General features: G+C 39.6%; 1 protein-coding gene across 2 annotated transcripts in view; it reads left to right on the top strand.

The window, feature by feature from the left end:
* adgrd1 (adhesion G protein-coupled receptor D1) overlaps positions 1-23,524 on the top strand; it is a 66,319-nt gene extending 42,795 nt beyond the window's left edge. For both annotated transcript variants that reach the window (XM_062999388.1, XM_062999387.1), the window contains 12 exons: positions 2,908-2,981; positions 6,401-6,524; positions 9,100-9,203; positions 9,997-10,108; positions 12,291-12,444; positions 14,261-14,327; positions 15,326-15,392; positions 15,852-15,943; positions 16,828-16,954; positions 17,171-17,212; positions 18,080-18,172; positions 19,041-23,524. In XM_062999388.1, the coding sequence (XP_062855458.1) occupies positions 2,908-2,981; positions 6,401-6,524; positions 9,100-9,203; positions 9,997-10,108; positions 12,291-12,444; positions 14,261-14,327; positions 15,326-15,392; positions 15,852-15,943; positions 16,828-16,954; positions 17,171-17,212; positions 18,080-18,172; positions 19,041-19,136 (1,152 nt within the window). In that variant the 3' untranslated portion in view covers positions 19,137-23,524. The remainder of the gene's footprint in view (positions 1-2,907; positions 2,982-6,400; positions 6,525-9,099; positions 9,204-9,996; positions 10,109-12,290; positions 12,445-14,260; positions 14,328-15,325; positions 15,393-15,851; positions 15,944-16,827; positions 16,955-17,170; positions 17,213-18,079; positions 18,173-19,040) is intronic.
* The last annotated feature ends 3,247 nt before the right edge of the window (positions 23,525-26,771 follow it).

Raw genomic sequence — 26,771 nt, 5'->3', positions numbered from 1 at the left:
TGTGTAGATACAGCAAAGTAAATGTTGATGTCCTGCTAACGAGGAAGAAGTCAGACATGGTGTGTTTTTTTTTTTTTTCTTGGTGTTTCATGGTGTTAGTGAGCTTTGACGGCATCGCCTTTATATAGTCCTCTGGGATGCTGAAATATGGAGAACAGCCCCACCTCTTCCATCTGGATCTGCTTAAAGCTAACACACATACAGAGCATTATGGAACAGAGCAGGGCTCCATTAAAGCAAACGAGGGAGGCTCCATCACCTCTTTAAAGTCTAACACTTACACACATGCTCTCCTACACACACACACACACACACATATATATACACACAGATTAGTAATCAGAAATATTCATCAGGATCTGTGATGGTCTCTTTAATGGTTGATGTTAATTTGTAAGGCTGTTAGATTGTGTGTGTACTTGTTAGAGAGGACTAAAGAGTATTTGAGAGCAGAGAATCTCCAGGTAGGTCTGGTAAGGTTTGGCTAGTAGACCTCCATCTCTGTCAGAGTCATCTGTCAGAGTATGATGGCATATGCCTAGATATGGACTGGTTGGAATGGTTTGTGCTTGCATTGTGCCTCTGAATCATCTAACCATCCATTGTTGTGTATTTAAACCCGACTTCCAAATAAAAAAAATAGTGGAGCTCTAATGACCACACACACATTCCTTATACCATTAGCTCAGAGGCTTCTGGGATCCAAATCACATGTCAAAAAAGACTTGGAAAAAATGAGCAGTTCTCGCTAACAACACAGTGAGAGGGATATTCTTTAAGAATATATAAATACCCCCCCCCCCCCCATCCCCGTGTGCTGTTTACTATAAATTTGTCCAAGACATTTGTCCGACGCGCAAACATACACACACAATATCGCCAACAGAACTACAATCAAAGATGCATCTTTCAGATGTTTATAAGCTGTTTTGTTTGAATCACAGCACAACAAAGGTAGTTGTGTGTCTTCTTCGTTAATAAAAATCCACCTTTAAAGGAGAACCACACTTTGTTAACAGCCTTATTAAACAAAGCTTTTAAAAAGACCCAAGCAGATGCACAAAATTGCTGGAAAATGCTGTAAGGAACCTTTATGAATCCTGCCTCACCCACCTGTGACATATGTACGTGACGAACAGTGCATGTTACATTAAATTATGTGTCCTGTTTACAAATTTACAGCAGAACAGAAACAGGAAACCCTTAATGTGTTTATGTAAATTAAATCACAATTTTTCTGCTTCAGAATAATTAATTGGAAAAATAATCACCACTTAAATCATTACAGCTCTAAATGAGGAAGCTGTTCTGCATTAGTACAGAATTAGACTGCATGGTAAACTAAACATTTTCATACAAAAATGATTCAGCTATTTTGTATCAGTAATGCTCTGCTTATTTTAGACACTCAACCACATTGTTGTCCAAAAAAAGTTGCATCGATATTCTCTGATTACAATGTTTAGTTACTCCAGTCTTGCTATGAACTGTTAGCTACTGGATATTAAACTAGTTCTGGTCATGATGTTCATGCTTATGTTATTCTTATACATTTTTGCGACTTTTTCCCCCTTTTGTTCTTAATCTAGTCGTCTCAAATTCTCTCCCATAGTAATCACGTTCTAACTTATGTTCAGTGTCACAGCTGTGGCTGTTTTTCTCAGACTTTTTTTTCCTAATTTTATTTTGGCTGACTGACTTTCTGTACGAGTTGAAGATGTGTTCAAGAGGCCTGGACATGACACATGAGTTTCCTGATCGGCCTCTTCAGCCACCTTCCACCCCAATGGAAGTCCACTTATGCCTAGTTCACACTACACGATTCTTGACCTGATTTTCGCTCGTGACTGGTCGGCGCTAGATGTGCCGGCTTGCTCGGCGATCGAAACTCAGCTCTCAATCGCTATGTGTGAACTACTCAAAACTCGATCCGAGCGGCTTGCTGAGCGCTCGACGACCGAATCGAGATTTCTAACATGTCAGATATCTGATCTGAGTTGTGCGTCTGGCAGTGAGTGCTATGTCGAACAGCCAATGAGAACGCAAGATACGGGGTGAGGGAAAACACAAGAGAGGAGTGTAAACAGGTGGGACAGGGGCGTAATATAGTTTATATCAGAATACACACACACAAGTGTTACAGTATTTCTGACCTTATCTTTCTCTACAAAACACCCATTATGCATTGCAAAAAATATTTATTAACCTCCAACTCACTACAGAACAATCCATGCTGCTCATGTTGCCAAATCCACTCAGATTCATTTATTTTTCCTACTTGATTTTACGCTGCACATCAGCACACAAACTTTGATCACTTGCTACTTGTTGACGTGCATTTTTGGACGTGGTATCATGTCGTCACTTCTCGCGTTTGTTTTCGTGACAAGTCGTAGTTCGGGAGACCAGAGAAGCTCGCCTGCGATTCCAGTTGGTGATAGATGGTGTAGTGTGAAACCCCCATCACCGATCAGTCGTTTAGTGTGAAATACACACCGACCTGAAAGACTCCCGAGTGCAAAAGATTCAGTTGTGTAATGTGAACTTGGCATTAGTAACCCTGTATTCACTTCTACATCCACCTTCACTCTATTGATCCCAGATTAGCTCTCATTGATTGCTCTTTAGAATCAGAAAGCCAGGAGGAGATCTTTGGCCATAAACTTACTTCATTTCACACAAACACTACCATGGTGATATACTGTGTTTTGCCTGATTACTTGGCCTCATTTGCTATGACTGTAAGAGCCTTGCTGTCATTTTCTGCCTTAGTTAGACCAGGGGACGTATAGCAGAGAGATCATTTCTGATAGCCTGAAAATGATTCAGTGTTCTGGTGGAAATTACTTTTCCCAGTTGACCTTGTTATTTACTTGTGAAAGTGATTTTACTCTGTTATGTTTTCAGAGTGTCGACCAACAACTTCAGGCCATTAATCAAAGCAACAAGGTCTTCCTCTACTGTGCCTTCCTCGACTACAGGTGAGTCTCACAAATCTACAAAACATATAACATCTACCAATTATTTGTGATGGATTTAAAGGGCTTGTTTATCATTTTGTTATCAGGTAGACAAGTAGCACAGCAGTTTTGGAGACTTTGGTTTAAATCTCTCCTTCTTAGACTGTCTGTTAGAACACTGTTCTCCATGTGTCAGTTTCAGTTTCTTTCGGGTACTCAGTATATTGACTGTTCTAAATGTCACCCTACGTTTAAGCAAACGACTGAGTGAACGACTGAGTGTGTAATGTTTTGCAATGAGCTGGCCCTCAGTCCAGGGTGTGTTCCTGCATTGCGTCCAGTGTTACAGGATGGTTTTTATCCCACCTGTAATGGGGCAGGTCACACCTCATCACTGACGCACCGAGTGTAGTCAAGAATTGAAAGTGAACCCAGTTTGCAGACACTGAAATTACACTAACAAATGCCGCTCAGGTGGCGCAGCAGTAAAGTACGCTAGCTCACCAGAGTTGGGTTTCTAGATGCATCGTATCGAAACTCAGCTCTGTCTTTCCGACTGGGTTGGGCGGCAGTATGAACAACGTTTGGCTGTTGTTCAGGGGCTTAGAGGTAGAGTCGGAGCATAGGTCCTCATAACTGGTACAACTGCGGCCCCTGCTGGTTGACTGACGGCGCCTGCACAGGGCTGAGGAATAACATTGAAGGGGGTGTGACCCTCCGTGCGCAGTGTCTCTCGACGTATGAACTCGGCTCGTGCAGGTGAAAAATGCCGGCTGTACTGATTGCGTGCCGGAGGGGGCGCAAGTCAGTTGAGTGGCGTCCTCAGTCAGCGGCAAAAGGGTCGAATCAGTATAGAGGACACAATCAGGGTAATTGGACACGATTAGAATGGGGATAAAAGTTGGGGGAAAAAAGTGAAAAAAAAAAAATTTAAAAAATTACACTAACAAAATGTCTAAAAGAGGAGGATTACAGTTTTTCAATCTTAAATTTGATCCCCTACCTTCTGTAGTCCCTTAAAAATCACACAACCAACCCAAAAACATGATTGACGTAAGTGAAATGCCTCCTGCTGATTGGTTAGATACTGTATATTACCTTTATTCTTCTATTTACACAGTCTGGGGAATCACAGACACTGTATTTATTATAATTTATGTATTTTATTGTCAGCTCACATAGTGTAAGGAACACATTTTTAAAAAATGACCCCACCCCTTTAAAAGTTCTCACACATCTAGCTAGCTTAATGCCTATAACAGGAAAGCTCTAAACACAATGCCTAGTGAATGCAGACGATGGGAACGCATATAAATAAACACTAGCTATTTATAGCCATGCAGCTACAGGTTGCATGTTTATCCAGCAAGATTTGAACTGCGGTATTATTCATTTACTCACATCAAACTGCTCAGGGCCGCGGTGGGTCTGAGAGCACCCAGAAACCCTGGCATCAGTTCAGTAATACATCTTCGACATGGCATTTCTTACTTACTCACCTAGACCTAGGGAAATTTTAAAGTAGCACATCCACCTTCTGCATGTGTTGGGGAGGTGGGAGGAAACCATAGTACTGTAGGACCTCTTGTACAAGAACGTGCCCCTCCAGTCCATCCATGAACTGAAGAATTGTAGTTTAAAAGCGCACGTATTAGCACATTTGACATGGACATTTTTCTCGGATGAGTTTTATACCTTTTTACTTTCGAGTTTTGAAAGGTTTACGTGCATTTTATTTATTAAGGGAATGGTGAGCAAAGAGAAGCAGTAACCTGTGAAATCACCTGGGACCAATAACTGCAGCCAAATTTAGGATAGCTGGAAGGCTGTAAATCATAAGGAACGGTGCATGTTTGACTTGGAGGGAGCCTATTTCCTTCCTCTCCCACTCTAACTCTGTCCTTTGGGGGTATTTAATAGGATTTCACTCACACAGATGGACAGCACGGAAAACGAGGGCGGAATGTCTGCGCTTAAAAACATATGAACGAAATGCAGAGACTTGAGTCTGTATCTAATCACTGAAATAAGGCTCATAATTTAGTACTTATTAGATTGTGTGCGCTTGGCTGGAGGATTTTTGACCACAGAAGTCATACCTGCTTTTAGGCATATGCTTCTAATATCGAGGCATTTGCTGGTCAAGCCATGTAGGGTAAAATGTGGCAATGCAGAGAGAAAATGTGTTCTTAAATCCATGCTAGCACTCTTGATGTTGCTGTGAGCAAGCTGAGAAGCTGAATGCACCAAATGAGTGTTGAATTTAACATTATAAGGTATCTCATCTGATGCCAAAACACAGCTATAATTACTACTGATTTCAGTTACAAGTGGCAAAAGCTGCATTATTTTCATGCGAAGGTGCAGGACACAAAGCAGGTGGATTTGTAATAAAAATGGGTGGTCTGTCCAAACGAAGGCAGGGCAGCACTGTTTGCTTTGTTCATCGTCAGCCGTTATTGAATGTGTGTTTATATTTATATATACATTTTCAGCATTTAGCAGACGCTTTTATCCCAAGTGATTTACAATTGTGACCATATACAGTAGACCCTTGACTTACGAATGTAATTGGTTCTGAAGGGATGTTCTTAGGTCAAAATGTTCGTTAGTTAAACCTATTTTTCCAATGAGAAATAATGTAAATAGAATTAATCCGTGCCAGACCTCCCAAACCCCCCCTTACCCCCAACCTCTCTAATGTCTTAAATGCTCTTTTTTGTTATAAATACAAGTATATTTTCCCTTAAATCTTAAATTATAGAATAGACATTACTGTAATAAACAATAATAAACAACACACAGTGGTACTGTACAGCATAAACACACATCACATTTCAGTACAGTATGTGTGCTGTACCATACACCATAATACATTTCCTTCTTTGTTTCAATAGTAATAGATTTTTTTATATTTACTATTTTTGATATTTAATATTTTATATATTATTTCATATTTACAACATATGAAGAAAACACCGGAAAAACACCGTCCGCTGTCCGAATGTTGGCTCACTGTATAGATATAAAGAGAGAGATGGTCGGAGTTAACTTGTTTGTGACATCATGTGTTTCGTTTGCATGCGAATTTCGGTTCGTACGTTAAAATGTTCGTATAGTAAACGGTTCGTAACTGTCTACTGTACAATCAAAGCAATTAAGGGTTAAGGGCCTTGCTCAAGGACCCAATAGTGGTAATTCAGCAGAACCAGTGAGGCTTGAACCAGTGACCTTACAATTACAAGTCCTGTACCTGACCCACTAAGCTACCTTTATAAAAAAGGCATTGCTGTTTATACTTGCACTTTGGAGTTTGTTTAATGTGACACCAATTTTTGTGACCGCTCAACATGTTATAAGAAAATTATCAAGCTTAGAGCTGCAAAACAGCCAATACCAAACACTGCACTCAAACGAAGGGTTTAATGTTTGTCTTTCAGTACTAAGGAAGGTGTTTGGTCCAATGAGGGCTGTTTGAGAGCTGGAGGAAACCTTTCCTACTCTGTCTGTGTGTGCAATCACTTAACCAACTTTGCCATCCTAATGCAGGTTGTTCCTATCGAGGTGAGAAGGATTTTATTATTTATACATCCAGTACAGTATAATATACACTATAATAATAATAATAACAAGAAAAACAGCAATATACATAATAAATGTACTACCGTACTACCACACTCTCCCAGCATCACTCCACCACTACCACCACAACCCCTTGTTCTTTCCACTGGTATATTTTAAATCCATGGGAAAAACTTCAGTGTGTATGCATGAGAAACAGTCATGTAGGTAAGCTTGCACTCCTGCCAGTGTTTACCAAGCTCAATTTCTCAGACATTAAGTTCAAGTCTCAGTGGGAATCTCTGAAAAACGTGCCATTCCTTTACTGGATCAGATGCTCAACTTTGTTTCCCATAGACAATGAGCCAAAAGCACGTAAGTTATGATTGGCTTAAGAGCTCACTAAATCTCTCTGAGCTCTTAAAAGAGATGAAGGGAAAAGATGAGATGATTTTTTTCCCTGAAAAGGACAGTTCATTTTGTCTGTTTTTAACTTGAAAGTCAGCCCTGTGTGTGACTGTTGTTAAAGACGTAATTTTTTTCATGAATAAACAGTTTAGTAGAGGCAAAATGACTACAGTTGCACGGTTAGATAAATCTCTAAATCAGTGTCCTGTTGATTTACAGAAATTCAAACAGCCTAGCTTGATTCGTAGGGGGGCTCTGTGGGTAGCGCTGTCGCTTTACAGCAAGAAGGTCCTGGGTATGATTCCCAGGTGAAGCGGTCTGGGTCCTTTCTGTTTGCATGTTCTCCCCGTGTCTACGTGGGTTTTGGAGCTCAGTTTTTTTTCCCACAGTCCAAACACTTGCAGTCAGATGAATTAGAGATACAAAATTGTCCGTGACCGTGTTTGACATTAAAGACTTGAACTGATGAATCTTGTATAGCCAGTAACTACCTGTTCTGTCATAAATGTATCCAAAGAGTGTAAAACATGACATTAAAATCCTAATAAACAAATTGATCCGTAGGGGCTGTAATAATTATGCGAGTCAGCCAGGAGTCCATGAACACAAAAGTGACCAGCTCAGGTGCTGCACGGCGTTGATTTAGGAATCTGTAGATAAAATTGGTCACCACTTATTGCTGATTCAGCAGTAATACTGAAGTCTGCTTTGTCTGAATACTTTAATTAGTGCTTTGCTGTAAACCTGCAGGCTGTCGAGGAATCAAATAAAAAGAGATATTTTGGTCAGAATTAGTGTGGATTTAAAAAATATGTGAGGCCATGCCACCTTAGAGGAACAGACATAGCAAATATTTGTAGCTAAAAGATAAGTCCGGTGGCACAATAGCGCCGTAGAAGGTAATGTGAAGTCACACACACACACATGCATAGAAGCAAGTCTGATAAAGCTCTCTGGGTGATCCAGTTCCTCTGAAGCCCACCAGACAGAAAACTGGCCTTAAGTTTTTGTTGGCACAGGTTTGGTTACCATGTATCAGCGTGAAATTAATGTTGACAATGATTTTCAAAGCAGAGTTGAAGAAAATTCATTTTACAGTAATTTCAGTGGGCGATGTGGTTGATATTTTGCCCAGCACGATTTGCCTGTGGTGCTACTGTTGAAACAACGTTTATTTTTCCAGGCTCTTTGAACTGATGAGTTGGCCAGATGATAGGGTCAAATGTCTTTGGTTTAAATGGTATACATGTTCAAATAAGATTGTCCTGAGAATTTTAATAATACATTGACTTCTTTTAAAGGCTATTTACACGCAAAATCACTTTAACTGTTTCTGGATGTCTCCAGAAAATTCATATCCAAATACAATAATCCAGGTACACAAATCCACAAAGCTGAATCAGTTCATCTGGACACAAGTTTGTTGTAGAGATAAGTTTCATCACTCATCCAAGTGACTTCCAAGTGAAGTCCAAGACTAAAGAGGTCACTTGGATGAGTGACGAAACGTATCTCTACAACAAACTTGTGTCCAGATGAACTGATTCACAATTCCAATTGTGAATCAGTTGCCGCTTGCACAACCCCTGATCTGATCAAGGAGAGCTGGATCACCTGACATCCAATTCGACACGAGTCCAGTCTGCTGTCACTTCTGATCACCTGCCAGTGTTAGGTTCCCACAAAGATTTTTGACACAAAGCCAAGGTCTTTGGAGATATTCTTGTATCTTTAAGACTGCTTGTGCTTGGTGTTGATAGCATTTCTGGTCTGCTCAGATAGCTTGCTTGTATTTGTCATTATGAACAAGAAGAGGGAATAAATCTGGCCTTTTTAAGCATCAAAACCACAATTTATATGTTAGTTAAAGTCACATAAGCACTGATAATGTGGGGTCAGGTGAGTCTAATTTCTAATGAATCACAGGTCTGATCGTGTCCTTTGATTAAAATTGGACCATTAGGTGAAGAAGATTTTCATTATCAGTGAAGTATCACTGAGAGTGCCACAGTCATGTGCTTTATTACACAGCGGACAACGTTTTTGCACAGTTGAATTAGTTTATATGAACTAAATGTAAAATATTTGATTTAACTGGTTGTAATCCCAGTTTGTGTGATTTGTGAAACACCGTTTTTAAAAGCTCTCACTGCATTTTTGTTCTGCACAGCTCACTAAAAGTCATCAGGTGGCTCTTTCTACCATCACCTATGTGGGCTGCTCCATCTCCATCTTCTGCCTTGCCATCACCCTCGTTACCTTTGCCATACTCTCGTGAGTAACCTACAGTGCCCTGAGGGGTCTACACTGAGATACACTATAATTTTATGATCTTGTTGGTCGATTGCTTTTACACCTGTTAAGAGTATGTGGTAGAAACATTTTGGCCATATGGTGTATATGTTAATACACTAAACCCTAAACTCTGGGGATGTGGGATTAATCCTCCTCTTTAATTACTGTCTTGACCTTGTTCTCCCTGTGTCTATGTGTGTTTCCTCTGGGTACTTAAATGAGTGTGTGAGTGTGTGTTGCCCTGCAATGGATCAGCCAGGGTGTATTCCTGTTAACACAGGGTAGCAAAAGGAAAGACTCAAGAAGAAACAAATGAGCCATTGGCTGTAACTCAACCAGCTACTCAGTCCACTAGTTAGAACCCAAATGCTAATCAGAGAAATAAACCAGGGACCCTCAGAAAATAAGTATCGACCAAATGGTGCCTGTAAGAATATTGAGAAGAAAGATGCCATGAAACAGAAGACACCAAAAACTGCTACAATTAACCGAATGCAGAAAGAAAGCTAGGGAATGAAAGAGAGGACTCAATGAAACGGATCAATGAAATACAAACTGCCCCCCACTCAGATGTGAAAGCTTTAATGCTCTGTACTAATAGCCTATGCATTAAAAGGTAGGAATATGGATCCTGTCAGTTAATTGGACTTCTAATATAATACTAATAATTGTAATTAGGAGATTATGTTATAGTTGTGCAAGGCTTAAAATCTTTGTGACATTATTATGCACCCTTGTTTGTTTGTGTTTGTTGTGGGCGGTGTATGTGTAGGTCTGTAAGCACCATCCGAAACCAGCGATACCACATTCATGCCAACCTGTCTTTTGCCATTCTGGTGGCCCAGATCCTCCTGCTGATCAGCTTTCGTTTTGAGCCCGGGACGGTAAGTGTTCAGCACCTGTTACTATCTGTATTAAATTCTTGTTGTAAAATGGTGTAAAACTTGGTTTATGCTCTGAACATGTCTACAAAGACTTAGAAAAGCCCAGGAGCTTGTAATCAAGAGCTAGAGATCTTAGATGTGGTGGGCTAGCCACTTAAACCAGTGTGTCATCTGAGCACACAGAAAAACTATTTTGACATCATTTTGGGCTGTCACCTTTTGGAAAAAATATCTCTGAACTTGTTACCATGTGCTATCAAATATAAAACTATGATACTGTTAAATGATTAACGCATTTAAGAAGATAATGGCCAAATCAATGTGCACGTTTTCTACACGACTCTGCTGCGTCCCAAGGTGTACCCATTTCATAAGGGCTGACAGAAAATTTACAATGCAAACAGAGAGTAAGTGCGTCTTGGTTTAATCTGTCAGATGCTGATTATCAGCTGCACTTATGCTTCCATTCTGTTTCACACTGGTTAAAAGGGGTCTTAATGCAGTTTAGTTCAGTTCTAAATTAATTATCGTTATTTAGATCAGTACAAGGATGTTGCCAAATGTACATTTCCAGAATATAAATGTTTTCTCGCTTTTTGCGGAAAAGAGTAAGCTGTGTTTCTGACTATTACATTTATTATGTCCTATTTACTGCCTCCATTGTTTCATAGACAGGCTAAAATAGCTATAAATGCCCTATGGTTCTAAACTTTAATACGTTTTTATGGACATAAGGTGTTTTTGGCCACTTTGCCCTTTTGTCCTATTTTTGATATATCATTTATAAGGATCATATCATTTAAGATGTAATTCAAGTGGTTGTGTGATAAAAAGGACTGCTTCACCTAGAGCAAGGGTCTAAAGACATTCAGTCACATAAATGACACATTAAAGTGGCCTTTTTTTTTGCATGAGGTAAAACAAAAGACAAATTGCCATCCTGTTTTATAAAAAAACAACTTTTTATTGTAATAAGGTATCCTCACCTCCGTGGATAAAGCTGTGTTGTTTGTGTTATATTCCTAATGACTTTCTGAATGATTGCCGTGTCTCAGTTAAAATGGACCTGCTTTTCGTTTGAGTCAGACTCTATCCGATTTGCAGTCCCGGTAGGCAGTCTATTAAGTGCATGGATGACCAAATGAACCGGATGTTTTCATCAGCATTTTCCCAGTCGTGATGCTTGTTACTATGGAGTGCTTACTGCAAATACAATTACATCCTTTTTTGCAGCAGGATGTCTTTTGTCCAATAGAGTTAATAGGTGAATTATCCAGGCAAATGCAGGGCAGGATAAATGTGCTCATGTCCTCGCATACCTCCAAAGTTGCTGTCAGACCGATTTAATAAGGCGCAGAAGTAATTGGATTTCCTCAGTTTAAATCTCCATGTGAGGATTAAGATCGCCCTCACTCCCTGAACCTTGCACCAGCAGTGAACAATGTCATTTCATTACTGATCTCCACTGGATGTGAAATCACAGCCTCTATTTCTCAGGGTTTCAGGGTTTAAAAAACATTATCCGAAGGTAAAGTTGGATAGAATCCAAGCAGCTGAGGGTTAAACACCTTGCTCAATGGCCCAGCAGTAGGAGCTTTTGATCAGTAGTTCCGTACCATAACTGTTGTGCTACCACTGATTAAAATAAACTAAATCAGAGCTTCTTTTGTAAGGATTTCCATCACATTTTATTACTTTATTCAGTGTGCCTATGTAATGCCAGGGTTCTTCTCTCAGCTGTTCCTGTTAGGGGACATAATGCACATTAATATAATATAATAATGGAATATAATGCCAGACTGTAAGGCTTAAATATTAAAATAAAGGCCAAAGGATTTAACTTCAACAAAAGCATTGTTTTTATACTTGTGGCGGGGCGGGTCGCACCCTGCCGCTCAGGCGCCAGGTAAAGTCCCACAATCTGCAAGAGGGGGTTAACACAGACAAAAGGTTAACAAGTAAAATAAAAATAAAAGTCTCACAGCAGAGAGAGAAAGTGGACAGAACAGGGCTCGCACAGAAATGAAAACTGAATGGCACAATATGGCGAGCTGCTCCAAGCACCAGCAACAACCTTCATCAAAATGTGATTCATCAGCCAAGATAAACAGCTCCTTTATGTCCTCAGTTTAAAGACTATACTAAGTATGATGGCATAATGACTTTTCCCTCTGGCCCACAGATGCCCTGTAAAGTGATGGCTGTGCTGCTTCACTTCTTCTTCCTGTGTGCATTTGCCTGGATGCTGGTAGAGGGGCTTCATCTCTACAGTATGGTGGTCAAAGTGTTCGGCTCCGAGGGCAGCAAGCACTTCTACTACTACGCCATCGGCTGGGGTGGGTGCTCTGATTTCTACATCACACACACACACACACAGAGAGAGAAAAGAAAGAAAGAAAACTCAACACGTGACAGTTTATGTATGATGTGTATGATGTCTGATGAAAAACTTAATGAGCACTTACTGTATGTGTTCAGAAAATCTCCTCATGTATGCTGGTATGTGAGTCCAATATCTAATGTTTACATAACAGGATAGAACACGAGCTCCACTGACTGCTAATGTATTTTGGTATGCTTTTAATAAAAGTAGGCAAGTTTTGCATGGTGAAGACTCCCAGTGATTTTTGTGGTGCATTAACAAGATCAGAAGCTCGTCCACAAAGAAATACGTTTTTGGCTGGGTGGTTTAATTACTTACCATGTCAGGTGGAACCCGTATATATATATACACCGATCAGGAATAACATTAAAACCACCTCCTTGTTTCTACACTCACTGTCCATTTTATCAGCTCCACTTACCATATAGAAGCACTTTGTAGTTCTACAGTTACTGACTGTAGTCCATCTGTTTCTCTACATGCCTTTTTAGCCCGCTTTCACCCTGTTCTTCAATGGTCAGGACCAGTACAGAGCCGGTATTATTTGGGTGGTGGATCATTCTCAGCACTGCAGTGACACTGAAATGATCTAAAATGGGTATTTTAGATCATGATGCCATTGTAGTGCAGCATTAATGCAACATAGGTGGCAGTAACAGAGATACAGCACGTCCCTCATATAGTTGCCAAAACCCTGACAGTTTTAATAAAAGTAATTTTTAAAATCAGTTTGCACTGTGTATGACTTTGCATGCCATAGTGTGTGTGTGTGTGTGTGTGTGTGTGTGTGTGTGTGTGTGTGTGTAAATGCCGTCATGAAGGGTTTCTCTTCGTTACGGCCTGACTGGGATGTCACCGTGCTGAAGGGTACTAAACTGCAGAGGAATGTCTCACTAATCCTGCTGTCACTGTTAATCACTGAGACGTTCTGGGACACACAGATGTTTTAATACACGCTTGCTCATTTCAGACCTCCTCAGTTGTTGCTCTTTCTTTTTGTCTTTTCCTTTCTGTAACGTCCCGTATCTGTTTTTACCCTTTATTTTATTTTCCTCTTTTGTTTGTTTGTTTTTTGTTAAATATTAAACAATTTTTACATGTGCATGGGTTCAAAACAGCTCTAAAAGTCGAAGCAACATATAATGTGTGTGCACTGTAAGTAAACCCTGTGTAAATCATAAAATAGCCAAAAGTATTTATTGGTGTCCATGGTGATCCATGATAGAATGAGTCAGTAAAATGTTCCTACTTAGACCTTTAGACATTCCTTCAGAATGGAGGCTCCCCTCTTTTTCTATCTGGCAAACATTTGCAGCTCTTTATTTGCGGCAGTGAGGGCCATGCCAACTTTGGTCCAGCGGTTCCTATAATAGTTATTAAGACACCATCGTAAAAGAGTTTTAGCTGTTTTGGCCTGGTATTTTTAGCCTTGGGAATGTGTTTGATCGTTCGACTTTAATTTGCCCTCTTTTCATTTTCCCTGTACTGATGCTGTGGATGAAAAGATGAAATAGAATTTGCATCTGTTTGCTGACTTGTCACCATGCACGAAAATACAATAAAGCAAATGCACAAAACTAGAGGCTTTTAAAGCCTGTTCCTCTCTACTCAATAACAAACAATCTGACTGTAAAAATGACATGCACAGACTCCAGCATGCAGCTCTGAAGTCATCCATTGTGCTCAGCCTGCTTTGTTTCGGGCTGACATGTTACACATCTGGCAACTGACAGCTCACGTTTTTTTTTTTCCTGAATGTGTGTCCCCAGGGTGCCCACTGGTCATATGTGTGGTGTCCATAACGTCATCACTAAGCAGTTACGGAGAAGTTGGAAAGTAAGTCTCCATGGAAACATTCCAGTGAGATTGATAGATGTGGAAGTGTTTAGATTGGGGATTATTGTAACCATATTACTTTTAGTCATTTATAAACAAACTTCTCTGAGTGAAGCTCCGTTCATCAGTGTAGAGTTTAAAAAGGCAAGATGGATATACGTGGAATTGTTAATGATATAACAGTGGGCCTTTACTGTTTTGGAAAGAGGAGATAATAGATGGAGGAGAGTTAAGAGCTGCGTTTATTTTACTACTATAACAATCTATTCTCTCCATGCATGCTTCTGTGTGTATGTCTGAGTAGCTTTGTTTATCTGCGTATAGTTTAAGGGAAGATTGATAGATTAATAGATGGGGCAGCTGGTAGTGTGGGTGGCATACAGTAACATGTGAGCAACAGACTCACAGTAACATTGACCATGAAGCAGCAGCTAGATGGAACAGTTTTGGAACATGGAACAGTAGAAGCACAGGCAGTAAGGAGTGAATATGTAGAAATCCCGTGCATCAGCGTAAGTTTTAGAAGTATATGGAAGTGTTTTGTTGGATCTTGAGTCAGGTCTTATGCTAAATACATTGAGCAGATGGAATGAATGAACTTTGAGATTTGTCGTGCTAAGCTGAGAACGTTTGAGTGAATCATCGCTGCAGTGCTTATTCACAGAGAGACTACTGTATCTGTTCACTTATATATAAAAAGTTTGGCTTTTATATATACATAAAAGAGTGACGTCGTTGATACGTGTCGTTTAGAGAAGGGAAGTGAATAGATATGGTTGTGTGTGTGTGTGTAGCTCTGTAGCACAGTGTATTATTTGGAAAGAGGAGATGGATATATGACTGATGTAATCTCTGTTTATTTTAGATATTATTATTTATGACAGGTTACTGAATGTGTGAAGACCTACATGTGTGGGGTGGTGGTGTTATGGCTATATATATATTTGGGAGTGTTTAGATGTGACTTCTTTTCTTTTGTCTTCACTTCGGCCATCTAGCTGCTGGCTGTCTCTGAAGAATGGAGCTATATGGGCGTTTGTGGCTCCTGCTCTGTTTGTCATTATGGTAAGTATGAGCTCATTGTTACCTCCACACATTTGGTCTGTGTGTGTGTGTGTAAGTGTGTGTGTGTGTGATTATTTGTAATTGTTTACACAGTGATCTCTCTGAAAGTTGAATATAAGGATCTAATAAATACCCATATATTAATATATGCCTTAAATTCAAAATAGTTTAAATAATTTCAAATCCTGGACACGGCTATGGTGAATACCTGCACAGGGTGTGAAGTTGGGAATCTATCACAGGCTTTGGCTATCCCCCCCCTATAGCCAGACATAGCCAATCATATATGTGCAGATCCCGGGCTGGTCGATAGAACCGCTGAGATTCGAACCGAAATTTTAGCGGTGGTGGGCTAGCTTTGAATAACCATGATAATAAGAACCAACAATAAATTGTTTTAATACATTTTAAATAGCACTTTTGGAGCAAAATGTCAATAAAATGAATCTCAATCTTTAGGTGAACATTGGTATTCTTATTGCTGTGACGAGGATCATCTCCAGAATCAGTGCAGAAAACTACAAAGTTCATGGTGATGCCAACTCTGTCAAGTAGGTACCCGCTTTTTAGATGTGATTCCATAGAAAACATTGTGCTCACTAAACCAGTATCAGACTGTCAGTTCTACCCGTCATTTAGAGTGTTACTGTCAATTTTATTTGATCATTTTATTGTTCTATTAATAATAAACCCAAACAGTTTACAGCAGCTCTATTCTTTAATTCTTTATTTAGGGTGCAATTAGAATGACTGTGAAAAAACGCTTCTTTATCTGTGTCAAATACAAAATACACAGAAATACACAGATATTGTTCCACCAGCATATTTAGTCAGATAAAAACATTTAAGGAACAACAGAACTGCTGTGAATAACATACGAGTCATTCATTTTTACCAATTCCATTGACCTGGTCAGGGTCACGGCAGGTCCAGTTCAACCGGAAAACACTAGACGCAGGGCAGAAATACTCCAGACAGTAGCTTCCAAGTTCATCACAGAGCTTAGACTGACTATTTCTGTATGTCTGTTGTTATTAAATGCGTAAAGCAATAATTAAAGCATTTATGTTGATAAATTGTTACAGCCTTTGACAATAAATGATTAATCAATAAATAACTGGTTGAAATTGTTTTTAATACATAGAAGTATTTTTGCATCAAAACAAATGACACCTTTCGCTGGACAATGACACCACAAGCTGACTGGACAATTACCAAATAAAAATGACCACAGGAAAACTGTACTTTTTGTTTCGATGGTTAAAAACAATTAAATTACAGGACAGACTGGTAATACTCAACAATGATAAAAAAAAAAAGGTTTCTGAATAATGTCTTGTAAACGTCTGATTTTTGGTCATATTTTTAATATTACAATTACAGAGACGTTTTCTTAGCCAAATGTTTAACACACGTCTTTTGAATCTATGTTCAGGCTCACTGCTAAAGCTGTAGCAGTCCTCTTGCCTATCCTGGGCATCTCCTGGATATTTGGCGTCCTGGCTGTGAATGATCACTCCCTTCTCTTCCAGTACATGTTTGCTGTCTTTAACTCCCTGCAGGTAAGTGCCTGCCTAACACAATCACATTATTCACACCTCTACTAAACGAATAGAGCCACAGTTTAATGACGAACAGGATCCAAAATCACCCAGGGCTACACAATAATGAGTTTTTATAACTTATAAAAATAGTATTCAGTCACGTAGGTGAGAGTTAATGGAGAGTTTTGCATATGGCACTATTCTTTATTTCTTATTTGCTTTCTGTTCTCCCAGGGCTTCTTCATCTTCCTTTTCCACTGTCTGCTAAACTCAGAGGTAAGATTCAAATTGTTTGTGCAGCTGTGTGTGTGTCATTACTGCACTTAAAACTTGGGAATAAGATCTGGCATTGCAGTGGTGTGTACAGTGTTGGTACAGCAGTGCTGAGTATTACAGCGACACCAGGTGATAAAGCTGCAGTACTGCGTTTCACTTCGATCATTTGGTTCACATACATTTAACTTATTCATTTATTAATTAAGTTAAAATCACTTTAAGTGACAGATTTTAAAAACTGTGGAGAGATCTTTTTTTTTAGCAGAATCAGCCTATATAAAATGTCGCATTTAAACATTTTCAAGTTCAGAATCAGAATCAGAATACTTTATTGATCCCAGAGGGAAATTGCAGTTTTTTACAGTAGCACCCATTTATGTCAAAATAATAAACACTCTACTCTCTTAAAACAAAGAAAAAAGAAGAAAAATTTAAAGTTAAAAAGTTATATACACACAATTAAATAATTAAGTTCCTATGAATAATGGATGAAACGTCCACAAGTACAAGAAGTGTTTATTAATACGGCGGCACAATGGCTCAGTGGGTAGCACTGTCGCCTCACAGCAAGAAAGTCCTGGGTTCGATCCCACGGTTTGCATGTTCTCCCCGTGTCTGTGTGGGTTTCCTCCCACAGTCCAAAGACATGCAAGTGAGGTGAATTGGAGATACAAGATTGTCCATGACTGTGACATTAAACCTGTGAACTGATGAATCTTGTGTAATGAGTAACTACCATTTCAATCATGAATGTAACCAAAGTGTGTAAAACATGACGTTAAAATCCTAATAAATAAATGTTTATTAATAACAGGAATCGAGAACATACCGTTAATGTGTTTAATAAAAGTGATTTGCTTTTCACAGGTGAGAGCTGCTTTTAAGCACAAAACCAAGGTGTGGTCACTGACCAGCAGCTCCATGCGCAATATCAACGCTAAGACTTTCAACTCTGACATCGTAAGTGTTATTATTATTATTACTATTATTATTAGTAGTAGTAATAGTAGTAGTGGTATTAGTATCATTGCTGTGATGGACTGGCGACCTGTCCAGGGTGTTTCCTCCCTTTCGCTCAGTCTCTTTAACTTCTAGAGCAGCTTGTTTGTCTACATTTCTTTCCTCTTTTCAAATTCAAGTCCTCATTTTTGGAACTCTCTCCCAATTCCCTCTCCACCTTCAAATCCCACCTAAAGACTCACTTATTCAAACTAGCCTACCATTAATTAGGCAAGCCGTAGCCTAGTGGTTAAAGCACAGGACTAGTAATCCAAAGGTTGCTGGTTCAAGCCCCACCACTGCTAGGTTGCTGCTGTTGGGCCCTTGAGCAAGGCCCTTAACCCTCAGTTGCTCAGACTGTACACTGTAACTGTAATGTAAGTCGCTCTGGATAAAAGGGCCAGTGATAGCTCAGTGGTTAAGGTACTGGACTAGTAAACAGAAGGTTGCCGGTTCAAGCCCCGCCATCACCAAGTTGCCACTGTTGGGTCCCTGAGCAAGGCCCTTAACCCTCAATTGCTCATCGTGTTCTGCTCATTGTGTAAGTCGCTTTGGATAAAAGCGTCTGCTAAATGCTGAAAATGTAAATGTAAATTAATTCACTTGATTGTTTAGTGTTAATTGTATACAGTATGTCTTGCATTATCTGTGTGTTGTAGTTTAACTGCTCTGTGCTTTGAAAGGCGCTTATAAATAAAATGCATTATTATTATTATTATTATTATATGTGTGAGGAGTAGGGACAGACCCTAAATGAAAACAGTCTCTTAAAAATATATGTAGAAGTATGTAAGTGTGCTGAGTGTTGCTGTTGTTGTCTGTCTGACAGATGAACGGAAACAGAGGAGGTGTGTGTCCGACAAAGATGAACACCTGGGACAAAAGCAGCAACTCGGCTAATCGCATCGACCTTTCAGCCGTCTAAGAGTAAACAGCAAACAAACAAAGACCCACAAACGGACAATAAAAACAAACAAACACCATGCTGGCTCGACGGTTTTATTAAGTTCTCACCGGACGTGAGAAGGACGACGTAGAGACTACAGATGATAGCCGATGTCGCTCTGTCCCACTGACACCGCTCACTTTGTGAAGATGAACAGTTTAGAGCCATAATAGGTCACAGATGAAAACACAAGAGTCGTTGTGTTGGATCGGTTTGCTCTGTGTTGTACTTGTAACTCCAGTCACTGCTGGATTCCACTGCTGTCGATTACTTGACGCTAACTGTGATGGGATTCGTCTCGCTCGAGCAGTTTTCTTTAATACTGCCACACTCAGCTCTGTTCGACTGATTAGATGGAATAAAACTCACATCTGGGTTATTTAGAGGCAGTTTTGTTTTAGGATTTTCCATCCTGAAGACATCTGAGCATCGTGCTGGCAAGATTTCATGGAAAAGACATTCCCGCCTCAGCGGACAAATATGTAGATTTCTACTGCTGTGTGTCCTGATCCTTCACTGAGAGGGAAAATTTAACAGCTTCACTTTTTCTCATTGATGTGATGCTATGTTTTGTGCTGTCACTGACTGTCTGAATGTTGGTTTAAGTGAAGCTTAATAGTCTCTCCAGGTCCAACTTTTACTCTGTTAAAACTGGAGTCTGTCTGTTTTTTCTGAAACATTCACTTTTAAAAATGTATTTAAGTTTGAGACATTTGCATTAGAAACAAAACTTTTACGTTGGGTGGCGTTGAAACAAACAGGGTGTGGCTGCACTCAATTTCAGTGCGATTTGAAGCCACATTTTGGCATGAAATCTTGTTTAGAGAGAGCGACCGACCTTCTGAGACTAACAGCTTACTAACAATTCAGCTATATAAGTACATTATAAGCAGTGGTCACACTGGATTATTTACTGTAATAAAGCAGAAAGGTCAGCTGACTGGACGACTGTAATATGTGAATCCGTAGTGTCAGGGTTAGCTTGTAGTTTAGTATGTTTTATAGCAGTAACGACAGGGTAAAAAAGCTCTGGCATAATCACTATTTAATAAATAAAGTTTATTCAGTTTATTCATTTATTTCATGCTTTTTTTACCCTTGTTGTGTAACCGTATCCAGTGTGACTACTGCTCCATGTCCAGCATGCACATAAGACTGCACATGCACCATTATTAGGCTAATATCAGGTTATGAGAGAGTAGAGTGAACAAAGGTTAAGTGGTTACATGTCTTAAAATGTCTTCTTTTTAAGACCTTTGGACATAAAAACATTGTTCACTGCCACTGGCACCTTTAACTAAAACAACCTTTTTGTCTTTTGGCTCCTCCTGTATATCAGGGTCGCCACCGCAGATCTGGTCTGTATACCAAACTAGGCACAGTTTTAAAGTTATGAACCAAAGCTTTAAATACTCATGTACGCTCATGCCAGGCAATTAAGTCAGCATGTTTGTTTGTTTATTAGGATTTTATCGTCATGTTTTACACTTTGGTTACAATCATGACAGGAACGGTAGTTACTCATTACACAAGATTCATCCGTTCACAAGATAATGTCGAACACAGTTTAGTGTCTCCAATCACTTGCACGTCTTTGGACTGTGGGAGGAAACCGGAGCTCCCGGAGTAAACCCCGCCGACACGGGGAGAACATGCAAACTCCACACAGAAAGGACACGGACCGCCCCACCTAGGGATCCAACCCAGGACCTTCTTGCTGTGAGGCGACAGTGCTACCCACTTAGCATGTGCTAAACTTACCTAAACAATACGTCATGTTATACAGCAGCTGAAATATTTTTGTTTTGATTGTTCCATTTGTGATAAAGTGTCAAGTTAGGCAGATATTTTGCCAACATTTGTGCCCAGCAGATAAAGTCTTATGTCAGATGAGAGGCGGCATGAAGGCACATTAATAATCTAGATTTGTTCTTGTTCTTGAGATGCTGCTGTATAAGTCAGATAAATGTAAACAGGATCAGGGTTGAGTGGGATATTTTGAAGGGAAAACTTATTTTTCTTTCTTTATTAATCGTTTTCTTCCTGGTCAGGGTTGCTGCACCACACAAACATGTTCTAAGTACTATCTATTCGAAATGTATTTTACACTAAATACAAATACTTCATTGTGGTGATGCGCAACCCGGCATGATACATGATTTACCTTCCTACAGTGATGTGATGATAGAAACAGTGTTTAGAGCTGAGCAGTTGATGTGATACTGGATTCTGCTAATCTGCCACTTTTAAGCTTTTAATTGTTGGTTTCCAGATTAGTTTGTACAAATAAGACATTAAACTGTTACATGGCTGACGTGGTTCCTTTAGTCTAAATAAGAAGTGCTAATACAAATCTTAACTCTTGTGTGTTTGCACAGATTTACTTTGGCTTCCCTCCAACAGCAAATCATTTCAAGTAAATGTCAAGTGCTTCAGCCATTGTTCTGGTTTGTTCATGTGCTTTTGTGCACTGTATTAAAATATTTAGGGTATTTCACAGCATTTCACATCAGACCTGTTTAAACTGTACAGATGCACACAGATCAGCTTAATATGTGCTAATAATCAACAAATCAGTGTTAAAATAAAAAGTCAGTGTTCCTGTTCTACTTTCTAATATAATACTGCAGTAGTCGACTTGTATCATAGTTATTTATAGAGTTAAATTATATCATTTCAAGCTCATTTGTGATTCTTATTGTTTTGGATTCTGTACTGTCTCTGTCTGGCTTTCATTTAACTGCTTGATTATTGATGCTTGTCTTTGGTAACATGGTTTCTCCTGTAATTGTTCTACTTTGCGCCCCCTTGCTTTTGAAGCCCTGTTTGGTTAAAATTATTTTTTGGGGGGACCTGGAATAATTCTACCTTTACTGGTGTATTATTGATGATTTCAATGAGTATCTGCTTTGTGAGTTTTTTCTGATTAGGCTTTTTATTATTTTATACTCAGTTTTTTTTTTTTTATTTGACTGCTGCTATATTTTTTTTAAATTGTGATAGTACGACTGGGGATTAAAACCTTGAATCCTAGATATAGTGGGCTAGCGTGATTAACCGTTACATGTATGCATTTGTTGTTGATTTTGTGGCAGATCTGATTTGCAAGGTTAATAAAACAGATTTCCATAGATTAAAACATTTTTAAAACATTTAAAACATTTTTCTCCCTGTAAGTAATAGTTTCTTCACATCAGTGCACCAAAACAGTTGTTTTTTAATCTTAAAGAGCTCATATCAGTGTGAGATCCCAAAACAATTCAAATAAGATGCTGCCAAATGAGTGATTATAAATGATCCAGTAATGGAACAACAGTTCATTCATTTCTTTTTTAGCAATTCCGATTTCAGGTCCGGTTTCACCGAGAAACACTGGGCACAAAGCAGAGAGGGTGCCAGTCCATCAAATGGCTTCGGCCACCCTTCCTCAGGCTGATAGATAGTTCGCAGGATAGTTTAACAGACAACTGCTCCACTTGAGCGCTTTGTAGAAACAGTCACATATTAAATTAGTATACAAGTTTGTAAATATTAAACAAAAGCATTAAAAGTTAATTATGACCATTTGCTTGTTATTATTGGGCTCTAGCAGTGGAGTGACTTGTTTTAATACATGATCAAGTAAACAAGCATTTTATTTTACTGTTTAAAATAAAAAATCAATCAGCTACAAACGTTGCTGTTGATGCTGATGAGATTAAATCATTTTAGAACAGGGTTAGTCCATGATTTCCAAGTTTTGTATTACACTCTAGCTAATTCTAAGTTTATGGGTTTTTTTCTTTTTTGCTTCCTTTCTTTCTGCCTGGTTTATGAGTATGAATCGCCTCTGGCTTTGCTGTCGGTTTGTGTTCTGATCCCTTGTCGGGTGTAATTTAAAAAAACTGGAATGCTCTTATAAACAGATGCATTGCAGCTTTTCTTTTTTTCAGATTTCTTCATTAATTCATTCCTGGACTTGTTTTCAGTGAAGCTTAAGGAAATGCTAATATTTTTCTTTCGTTTATAATATACAGTATTTATACCATGATCACGTGGACTGATTGGAAAATGCAGCTGGAATGGTACAGAACTTTAGTACTTTAGCTGTTTTGATGGACACTATATGGCTAAACTATAGAACAGATATAAACATGATACCGATGTTGTAGTAATGTATTATATGAAAGTGTCATTGTATTTTGTGTGTGTCTGTGTGTGCACCACAGAGCTGTTTGTAAAACTAATAATGTGAGTCAGATGTTTTCTGTGAAGTGTTTCTTGTTACACACAGTGTCACTTTCTGTAGTACAAAGTTGTATTGTGAACTCGACAAAGAAAGGGAGACTTCACTCTTATTGTAAGAATAAAGCATACAGTATGTATAACATGATTATAACATGACTTTCCTTTGGTGTGTGTCTGTAGACAGGAAGCCGCTCTTAGATCTGGTTTATTACTCGTGTTTAGCAGACTGAAGAGTTCAGGTACCTTTTGGATGCATCAGTAAGTGTATGTACGGCAGTATGTTCAGCACCACCTGCGAACACTGGGTTAGAGCAGGACCACATCCTGGACCAGGTACCAACACACACTTTCACTTACCCACACATTTACATTTACGGCATTTAGCAGACGCCTTTATCCAAAGCGACTTACATTACAGTTATAGTATACAGTCTAAGCAATTCAGGGTTAAGGGCCTTGCTCAAGGGCCCAACAGCAGCAACCTTGCAGTGGTGGGGCTTGAACTGGTGACCTTCTGATTACTAGTCCAGTACCTTAACCACTAGGCTACGGCTTGCCGTTAACATATCCAGTCCAGTTACTAGCATGTTTTTGTGATGTGGAAGGAAACCAGTGTAATTGTGAAAATGTTTGTGGACAGGGCAGGAATACACGTAGGGAGAATACACCTAGAGCAACCAATCCACCTTCTGCATCTTTTGAGAAGGAAGAGAAAACCAGAGTATATGAAAGCTTAAACAACATAACCATTTGGTCAAGTTTGTTCCGAAACAACCCCCACTGGTTTGCAAACAACAGCTTTTTCAGTTTTTAAAAGGTGACGTCTTCACTCATAAAGTATAAACAGTCGAGTACAATCAGGTTTGTGGTTCCTCTGTACTCTAAACACCACGTCTTGTTTCTGCTCGTGTTGCTAGCCTGGTGTTCTGTCTCCATTCTGTTTATTTTTCCTGCGTGAAGGGTCTCCACTGGGCTCCTCGTCACAGATGACTGATGAACGTTTCCATGCAAACAGATATGAAACTGACAGTACAGGGGAAGTATTTACTTTGGAGAGGGATGTTTAATTCATTCATTTTGGCAGTGTTTTTGCTGTAAGACCAACACCTGCCCTCCCAGCGGTGCAGTGGCGGAAGAGCTGGTGCCGTTTGCTCTGACCCACTTACAGTTCTTCCACTCTTGCACAATTCATTTCCATCATTTTTACGTAACTGGGGTACGATCTGGGTGGAGGACGTTGTTGATACGTGTTCTGGGGCTTCCTCGTGGATTACTCAATTATACAGTGTATCACAAAAGTGAGTACACCCCTCACATTTCTGCAGATATTTAAGTATATCTTTTCATGGGACAACACTGACAAAATGACACTTTGACACAATGAAAAGTAGTCTGTGTGCAGCTTATATAAGAGTGTAAATTTATTCTTCCCTCAAAATAACTCAATATACAGCCATTAATGTCTAAACCACCGGCAACAAAAGTGAGTACACCCCTTAGTAAAAGTTCTTGAAGTGTCAATATTTTGTGTGGCCACCATTATTTCCCAGAACTTCCTTAACTCTCCTGGGCATGGAGTTTACCAGAGCTTCACAGGTTGCCACTGGAATGCTTTTCCACTCCTCCATGACGACATCACGGAGCTGGCGGATATTCGAGACTTTGCGCTCCTCCACCTTCCGCTTGAGGATGCCCCAAAGATGTTCTATTGGGTTTAGGTCTGGAGACATGCTTGGCCAGTCCATCACCTTCACCATCAGCCTCTTCAATAAAGCAGTGGTCGTCTTAGAGGTGTGTTTGGGGTCATTATCATGCTGTAACACTGCCCTGCGACTCAGTTTCCGGAGGGAGGGGATCATGCTCTGCTTCAGTATTTCACAGTACATATTGGAGTTCATGTGTCCCTCAATGAAATGTAACTCCCCAACACCTGCTGCACTCATGCAGCCCCAGACCATGGCATTCCCACCACCATGCTTGACTGTAGGCATGACACACTTATCTTTGTACTCCTCACCTGATTGCCGCCACACATGCTTGAGACCATCTGAACCAAACAAATTAATCTTGGTCTCATCAGACCATAGGACATGGTTCCAGTAATCCATGTCCTTTGTTGACATGTCTTCAGCAAACTGTTTGCGGGCTTTCTTGTGTAGACTTCAGAAGAGGCTTCCTTCTGGGGAGACAGCCATGCAGACCAATTTGATGTAGTGTGCGGCGTATGGTCTGAGCACTGACAGGCTGACCCCCCACCTTTTCAATCTCTGCAGCAATGCTGACAGCACTCCTGCGCCTATCTTTCAAAGACAGCAGTTGGATGTGACGCTGAGCACGTGCACTCAGCTTCTTTGGACGACCAACGCGAGGTCTTTTCTGAGTGGACCCTGCTCTTTTAAAACGCTGGATGATCTTGGCCACTGCTGCAGCTCAGTTTCAGGGTGTTGGCAATCATCTTGTAGCCTTGGCCATCTTCATGTAGCGCAACAATTCGTCTTTTAAGATCCTCAGAGAGTTCTTTGCCATGAGGTGCCATGTTGGAACTTTCAGTGACCAGTATGAGAGAGTGTGAGAGCTGTACAACTAAATTGAACACACCTGCTCCCTATGCACACCTGAGACCTAGTAACACTAACAAATCACATGACATTTTGGAGGGGAAATGACCAGCAGTGCTCAATTTGGACATTTAGGGGTGTAGTCTCTTAGGGGTGTACTCACTTTTGTTGCCGGTGGTTTAGACATTAATGGCTGTATATTGAGTTATTTTGAGGGAAGAATAAATTTACACTGTTATATAAGCTGCACACAGACTACTTTTCATTGTGTCAAAGTGTCATTTTGTCAGTGTTGTCCCATGAAAAGATATACTTAAATATCTGCAGAAATGTGAGGGGTGTACTCACTTTTGTGATACACTGTATATATATATATATATATATATATATATACAGTGAGTGAACGTTCGGACAGCGGACGGTGTTTTTTCCGGTGTTTTCTTTATATTTTGTAAAATTCTATATTAAAATGGCCCCAAAGAATGTGGAGAGGAAGTGCAGTGTTGAGAAAATGAACAAATCTATCACTATTTGTTGTTGTATAATTACTCCTGCCAGTAGCTGTCACTGTGTATCAGACAGAGGGGACAGTGAGTGAGAGAGAAGAAGGAACTCGGCTCAGTAAAGTATTCTTTCTTTCGTGCAATTACACCTACAAAATACAACACTTGAAATAAAGAAGGAAATAATAGAGAAATATGAGAGTTATTGTTGTTTCTGGTAAATACATTTTATAAAAAAGAATTAAAAAAGAAATGTATTATGGTGTATGGTACAGCACACGTACTGTACTGAAATGTGATGTGTGTTTATATGTACTACTGTGTAT

The sequence above is a fragment of the Trichomycterus rosablanca genome, chromosome 7, assembly GCF_030014385.1.
Source record: "Trichomycterus rosablanca isolate fTriRos1 chromosome 7, fTriRos1.hap1, whole genome shotgun sequence".
NCBI classification, from domain to species: domain Eukaryota; kingdom Metazoa; phylum Chordata; class Actinopteri; order Siluriformes; family Trichomycteridae; genus Trichomycterus; species Trichomycterus rosablanca.
Note: the sequence above shows the minus strand (reverse complement) of the source record. Positions and strands in the feature narration are given on the sequence as shown.